Source organism: Scardinius erythrophthalmus (genome assembly GCF_964197995.2).
Source record: "Scardinius erythrophthalmus genome assembly, chromosome: 24".
In the NCBI taxonomy this organism is placed as follows: Eukaryota; Metazoa; Chordata; class Actinopteri; order Cypriniformes; family Leuciscidae; genus Scardinius; species Scardinius erythrophthalmus.
This window is the reverse complement of record NC_138244.1, coordinates 32817997-32826048: the sequence shown is the minus strand read 5'-3', so window position 1 is coordinate 32826048 and position 8052 is coordinate 32817997. Positions and strand designations below refer to the sequence as shown.

General features: G+C 41.6%; 1 protein-coding gene across 1 annotated transcript in view; it reads left to right on the top strand.

The window, feature by feature from the left end:
- rpl27a (ribosomal protein L27a) overlaps positions 1-7366 on the top strand; it is an 8369-nt gene extending 1003 nt beyond the window's left edge. Inside the window, exons 4-5 of the mRNA XM_081356249.1 lie at positions 3466-3640; positions 7204-7366. Coding sequence (XP_081212375.1) covers positions 3466-3640; positions 7204-7332 — 304 coding nt within the window. The 3' untranslated portion in view covers positions 7333-7366. The remainder of the gene's footprint in view (positions 1-3465; positions 3641-7203) is intronic.
- The last annotated feature ends 686 nt before the right edge of the window (positions 7367-8052 follow it).

Below are 8052 nucleotides of genomic sequence, written 5' to 3'. Positions count from 1 at the left end.
CTACTTGGCACTTTTAAAGCAAAATATTTATGATGACCCATAAAGAATTTACTTCCTATATTCATTTTATTAATAAAACAAATGGAAGTGATTTGGCAAGTCATCTGTAAGGTTATGTTTGCCGGCATATATCCCAACCAAAGAACCAAGAGGAAAATAACTGTGCCTGTACTAGCAGTGTACTTACACACTTCAGCATATTCTGAACCTCTAGCCTTTAATAATAGACTTCTAGCCAACATCCTCCTGTTATTTCCAATGAGCAATATAATCCTTCAGACAAAAAACATTTTGCTGTAGCAAACTCACAGTTTTTGTTCAGAAATATAGAATTATGTACCAGCAGCTCTTTTATAATGCTTGTGGACTTATGCATATTCTGAATAATTAGTAAGATACAAAGCCGCTCTTATACACAACTAAATAATAGTTATGACTTGAATTGTTTGCTGTATACCACAATCAAAAACAGCTTAAAGAGTGAGTGAACATCAGCAGAGGTCAGTCAGTGTAGCTGTTAGTGTCTGGCACTGCACTGACACACACTGTGCCTGCGGAGGGCCGTATAACATGCGTATAGCAGATCGGTTTACAGCATACTGATGTGAAAACTAAACACTACAGAAAGCAGCTCTCATACAGAAAATACTAAATAGGTCACAATGAAATTGCCACTTTTCCATACGTTAGCTTTTAGCGAAGAGGGTGCCGTTAGAGTTTGGCGCTCAGCCATCATCATCCGTCTCTGTTACGTGACTGTCCGCGGCGCTCTTATACGGTCTATGGTCCGCGCTGCACGCCCGCTTTAGAGCGCCGCCTTTTGCGTTTCGTCAATATTATGTTATTAGAAAACATATTTGTTTGAAAATCGATTTTTGACATTTGTGAATCGATTCAGAATCGTCCGCATCGAGATGCATCTAAGAATCGATTTTCCCCCAGTCCTATGAGGAACACAAGCACTTCAACCTCAGAGGCGATAAGCAGGACTAGTAGGGCTGGGTATCGTTCAAAAAATTGATACCGATACCGATACCTTGATTTCGATACCGGTTCCTGATCGATACTTTTTTCGATACCAATTTTATGAAATCCATTTTAACAAGATTACATAACACATTACCTCAGAAAAACTTTGGTTTTATTTTTTCAGTTTGACTCATGCTCCTTAGTCAGTGCACAAAGGAACAAAAAAAGCACAAAGGAACAAAATATTCCTTATACATATACATAAGGTACAAAATATTTTTTTTATAAAGAGCTCATGCTCACCAAAGCTGAATTTATTTCATCAAAAATACAGTGAAACTTGTAATATTGTGGAATAGTATTACAATTTAAAATCTTATTTGAATATATTTCAAAATGTATTTTATTCCTGTGTTGTCAAAGCTGAAATATGAAAACAGTTTTTGGAAGGTCATTTTTGATCACTTTAATGCATGCTTACTGAAAAAAAATCTGACCAACACGTTTTTGAACGGCAGTGTACATTCAGTAGGTCATTATTGCAATATAAACACAGTCAGAGTGATCAACAAGGTATCTCTTCATTTACCAGTCGAAGACGCAGCAACTTTCTGCTCTTATACTCCGTGCACTGTCAAGGGCTTCATCATATCTGTCGCGGTACCGTCTTTGCAGCCATTATTTTACCACAAATACTGCATCGCGCGCTGTTGGCATCGAGCCTGGAGAAATGTAGCCACACTTTTGATCGACTTTTCCACATCTTTAGGGTATTGTGAGTGTGTGTGCTTGCGTGTCATTGAGTATGTGCGCGAGTTTGTGTGTGTGTGTGCTCGCGTCCATAGGCTCGCGTCTCATGAGAATGTGCGTGGACAGTTTGTGTGCGCGCGCGCGTCTCATAAGAGTATGTGCGGAGAGTTCCGCGCGTCTCGTGTGTGCAGAGTTTGCGTGTATGTGCGTGAGCGAATTTAGGCGTGTCGTTGTGCATTTCATATGTATTTGTTTGAGCACTGACGTTGACGAGTTAACCCCTTAGGTATCGAAATCTGGTACCGAAAAACAAGTCATTTTTCGATACTCGATAGTATCGAGGCAATTCGGTCGGTACCTAAAAAGTATCGAACTCGGTACCCAGCCCTAAGGACTAGTGCTTGTGATAGTCAGATACTGTTCTCTAGTTATTAGGGCTGGGTAGAGAATATCAGTTTCTCGATTTTAATCGATTCTCATTTTTACGACCCGATATCGATGCTTAAATCCCAGGAATCGATTAGTCATCCTGTTCTCAGTTGATGAATGCCGTCGATCAGTCAGCGGTTGATCAGTGAGTTTGAGCCAGCGCAATAATTTAGAGCTGTCATCAGGCAAACTGACGGGACGCCTTTCCTAGGTGTACATTATCACTTTTTAATGGACACCCTGCAGCCAATCAGAATTGAGTATTCACCCAGACCATGGTATAAACCGCAATAATCTTTGTGCTTTATTATTGATATGAAACAAAGTCTCAGATTTCAAATAACGTCCATTTTCTCACGAAATGCAAAAACATAAATAGCGTTGTGTCGTGAGATCGCTCTGGCTCAGCTCTAGAGAAGCACATGATCTTCTCTTCCGCCTTAATAACACCAGTTACTGCAGGGTTCACCAATCTCGGTCCTGGAGGGCCGCTGTCCTGCAGAGTTTAGCTCCAACCCCAATTAAACACACCTGAACCAGCTAATCAAGGTCTCACTAGGCATACTAGAAACTTTCAAACAGGTGTGTTGGAGCTAAACTCTGCAGGACAGCGGCCCTCCAGGACCGAGATTGGTGAACCCTGAGTTACAGCGTGAGATGAACATGAATGAGCTTCTGAAAGTGTGTTAAAAGGTAGAGTACAACTTATCAAAGTCCGTATCATGTGACATGGAATCGCCCAATCAGTGTTTCAGCCATGGAAAGACGTTAGTAAACAATGTCATGTAACGTCACATTTACCTCAGAAAAACCCTGTGGCCATAAACTCGTCAGTCAGCGAGAAGAATTAACTCTAGAGAGGATGATTCTGTTAAATATACACACCATATTACATATTCATTAATGTTCTTCAATATTTAATGCATGTTTGAATGAATCTGGCAGGTTTGGCAGCCACCATTTACATGTTTATATTTCATATAACTTTATTATAAAAATAAATAAGTGTAATTTAAGTGTTTGTACAAACCAGTTAATGTTTACCTTCAGTATTATAGTGGGCTAATGAAGCCTATAGGCTAGCACTGACTCCCATAGTTCACTGCATTAGTGAAGAGATGTGTTTTCCTTGAGGAAATGTGCCGTGTGTTGAACCCGATATCCAAAATATGCAATATTGAATTGTGAAATTGTCAATCCCCAGCTCTGATAGTTACACTGATAGTTAGTGCGGTACACAGAACCGACCCCAGATCAGGTCAGTGATGATTCAGTGATGCCAGACGCTGATGTGTGTGTGTGTGTGTGTGTCGTCAGTCACCCGGGGTACTTCGGGAAGGTGGGCATGAGGCACTACCATCTGAAGAGGAACACGGTGTTCTGCCCCACCATTAACCTGGACAAGCTGTGGACACTGGTCAGCGAGCAGACGAGAGTGAACTACGGCAAGAAGCCCGACGGCCCCGCGCCCATCATCGACGTCGTGCGCGCCGTGAGTACACACACTCTCTCACACACACACACTCTCGCACACACCCCGCTCAGAGGTCCGACGGTAGTGTAACAGCGCAGCGCTTCTGTGTTGTACATCAGAACGGAGGCTCACTATTGGCCGCTGGTCATGTGTGTGTGATGCTGGCCAATAGTGAGTCTCCGTTCTGATGTACAACACAGAAGCGCTGCGCTGTTACACTACGTGAACTCAGACACACACAGAAGAAAAGAGTTGAATAAAGTCTTTATTTTTGTTTTTAACACACAAAATATTCTCGTCGCTTGATAAACTTGGTTGAGCCGCTGTAGTCACTCGGACTATCGTGTTTTTATGTAGCTTTAGTAAAGAATAGTCTAATTTATAATTTATGCCTGTTAGGCAAATGTAAATATGACATTTATTATAGGTTTGTTTTTTGCATGACTGCCAATGATAGTTGCCATCATAGATGCATGATAGTTAATAGTTATTTTTGAAGCCAAATGTTACATTGATAGCTTTCAGTGACCCTGTAGTGTTGGATGGCTATAATTAATGCTTAAAATTAGAGGGGAAAAATATTTTTATCCAGACATCAGTAGCTGTGTTAGTGTCAGTGAGACTGACCTTTATGTTGTCTCTACATTCATTTGTAGATTAATTGTGAAATTGTTACATTATAAAATATATAAACTAATATAAAGCCGCTTTTCCACCGAAATTACCCGGAACAATTTGTCCCAGGAACTTTTTCCCAGGAACCTTTTTTGCCCCAGACCGGTTGCTTTCTGCGTTTACACCGCGGTCTAAAGTACCGGGAAGGTAAACTGCGCGCAACTGCTCCTCCCAGTCTGCGACGGACAGTAATCAGTTTTGAGCGCCACATTTATAAGTATGGAGGAGATTCAAACTGTGCTGCAGTTATTGGTTTACTAACGAGGTAATTAACATAACAAAATAGACGAGCACTGATACTAAAGCGTGTTCAGAAAGCTTGTATGCGTATAAAATTAGACAAGGTATGTTGTGAGATGACTGGGAATAACGCGCAAAAATTTCCTTTTGCGTAAATACTCTTAAAAAAAGCCTGAACCCCGTCTATCAATCATAAATAGTGACAGTCTTGTAAATAGTTGTTTGTTACCAACCTCAACGCGCTATTTCAATCCTGTTATAGTAAATTTGTAACATGGTTTGCCTTGCAATAGATGTCAATGTGTAAACATAATGACTTAATATTAAAAGCTGTGGCAGAAAAGAGACGAGCACTGATAAAGCGTGTTCAGAGCTCGTAATGCTAACGTTAGATATATAATTGTATGTTATCAGCTATTGCGGACATTGGCCGTGAGATGGCTGTGACGAACGCGCAGAAAGTTTCCTCTTCCACAAATACCCAAATAATAAAGCCTGAAACTCGTCGCCAGTCCCCCAGTTTTTTTTATTAAATTCCATATTTGCAGACAGACAACTTTACTGCATGAAGCCACTTTTTAAAAGGGAGGTTAAAAATAAAGAAAATGCTGCGTGGAGTCATCCAACCAAAATGCGGCGTGAACACAACCAATCAGCTTGTGCAGCGCACAAGTCCCACCCCTGAAAGTTCCTGAACTTTGAAAAAGTACTACCTCGTGAGCAGGGACTATCGGAGGGGGAAATATTTACCCGGAACTTCATTTATGCCGCGTTTCCACCGAAATTACCCGGAACAATTTGTCCCAGGAACTTTTTTCCCAGGAACTTTTTTTGCCCCAGACCGGTTGCTTTCTGCGTTTACACCGCGGTCTAAAGTACCGGGAAGGTAAACTGCGCGCAACTGCTCCTCCCAGTCTGCGACGGACAGTAATCATGGAGGAGATTCAAACTGTGCTGCAGTTATGTATTGGTTTACTAACAAGGTAATTAACAAAACAAAATAGACTAGCACTGACACTAAAGCGTGTTCAGAAAACTCGTATGCGTATAAAATTAGACAACGTGTTATCAGTTATTGTGAGATGCCAGGGACGAACGCGCAAAAATTTCCTCTTTCGCAAATACTCTTGAAAAAAGCCTGAACCCCGTCTATCAATCATAAATAGTTACAGTCAAATAGTTGTTTGTTACCAACCTCAACGCGCTATTTCAATCCTGGTATAGTAAATTTATAACTTTAGAGTGCCTTGCTTTAGAGTGCCTAGATGATGTGTAAACATAATGACTTAATATTATAATAAAAGCTGTGGCAGAAAAGAGACGAGCACTGATACAGCGTGTTCAGTAAGCTCGTAATGCTTAGATATAAAATTTGTATGTTATCAGCTATTGCGGACAGACCGTGAGATGGCTGGGACGAACGCGCAGAAAGTTTCCTCTTCCACAAAATAAAGCCTGAAACTCGTCGTCAGTCCACCAGTTTTTTTATTAAATTCCATATTTGCAGACAGACAACTCTTACTGAATGAAGCCACGACACGAAACGCAATAGATTTTTTTAAAAAGGGAGGTTAAAAATAAAGAAAATGCTGCGTGGAGTCATCCAACCAAAATGCGGCGTGAACACAACCAATCAGCTTGTGCAGCGCACAAGTCCCACCCCTGAAAGTTCCTGAACTTTGAAAAAGTACTACCTCATGAGCAGGGACTATCGGAGGGGGAAATATTTACCCGGAACTTCATTTAGACCCTGGTTCCTGCGGTGTAAACACATCGAGTACCAGCCCAAAGTTCCTAGTTCCTGGGGAAATTTCCTGCGGTGGAAACGCGGCTTCTAACTATAAAAATGTAATTAAGCAAGTTAATGTTTTTAATCGATTGACAGCACTAATATATATGTATTATATCCATGGTTAGTCATGGGTCGTGTATGGCATTAAAAATATTTTTAAAAAATTATTAAAAAGGCCTTATTTTATTTAAAGATGCCTGCAGAAACCCTGATATATTATGGATAAAATAGAAGATGTTTAGTCCAGTGCATCTGCTTTACAGCGACCCCAAACTTCTGTTATACTCTGTGAAGCTGCTGTCGCTGCAGTAATCTGCTTTATGAAGAGAGCAACCGTAGATCTGTTCATGAACTACACCTGTCTCTTAATCAGGGCTAATATTTAAAAACCTTATTCAGGGGTGTGATTCTTCCGGATAAATCCGGCTTTTCTGACCTGAAAATCTTCTCGTAAATCATGAAAAGCCGTTTTTTTTGGGGGGGGGTCGCGCTCAAAGCAAGTTTCGGGTATTGGTAAACATCATGACCGCTCACCACTGTCAACGTGTTTTGAGCCTCTGATTCATGTCATGTCACTCTGCAAGTAGTCCATTCATTTGTCTCGATGGAACTTCCTTCAGAGCTCCGCCACAGAGCCTGCACTCGCTGCCGAAGGCTATCTGAAGTGTGCTGAGAATTTGACGTGTGGAGCGAACTATTTCTTTTCTTAGCTGAAGCTGACAACGGGACAAAATAAATGTAAAAAGAGACTTCCTGTTTTCATTTTGACATGAATAATAAATTATGATGCATGTGCTTCCGTCAGGAGTGTGTGTGTCCTGCTGAACGAGCTGTGTCTGGTTCTCTCCTCTGACCTCTGACCTGTGTGTTTCAGGGCTACTTCAAAGTGCTGGGCAAAGGCAAGCTGCCGAAGCAGCCGGTGATCGTGAAGGCCAAGTTCTTCAGCCGGCGGGCCGAGGAGAAGATCAAGGGTGTCGGAGGAGCGTGTGTGCTGACCGCATAAACACCTTTTCTTAAATAAAGCTGATGAAACTCTCTCTCCTGCTTCGTCTCGCATCACTGACCTCCACCTGTGCTGAGCTGAGCTCCTGTGACGGCTCTCAGGGGTTCAGATCCACAGGACACCACTACACCTCAGACACTCATGCTAACAGCAGCTGAAACTCACCAGTAGTGCTGAGGGCAGATCTGCATCTCTTCCAGTCTGCTGCGACTCAAAGCTCAGCTCTGATTGGTCAAACTGAAAAGCTCGGCTCTGATTGGTCAAACTGAATGTAGCGTGCACTGAAGACGTGCTTTTAAACTGTCAAAAATACGACTGGCGCAGACCAGTGTCATTAATGTAATACAGATCTTAGCTAGAATCACAGAATAATGAGGTTCCAGAAGGCACACGCATGCAGACATGAAGCTGGGTAAAATAAAGCACATAACTACGTTTAATATTAATTAGTTCCCCCAGAAAACCTCTGAACTCTGGCATCACTCGCCCTTCAGTCGTTCCAGACTATTTAAGACTTTCGTTCATTGAAAGAAAAACCGATATTTTAATGAAGCCTGAGATGTATATCCCTCTGATGATCGATTCTCCAAACCCGTCCATGTTTTAATAAGTTCACCGCTAAAACACCTAATCTCCATATGAGTCGTGTGGTTTCCCCCGGGTCCTCTAAAGAGACGTGATCGCTCTATATAATAGAGGTTTACATGTATACTTTCTTAA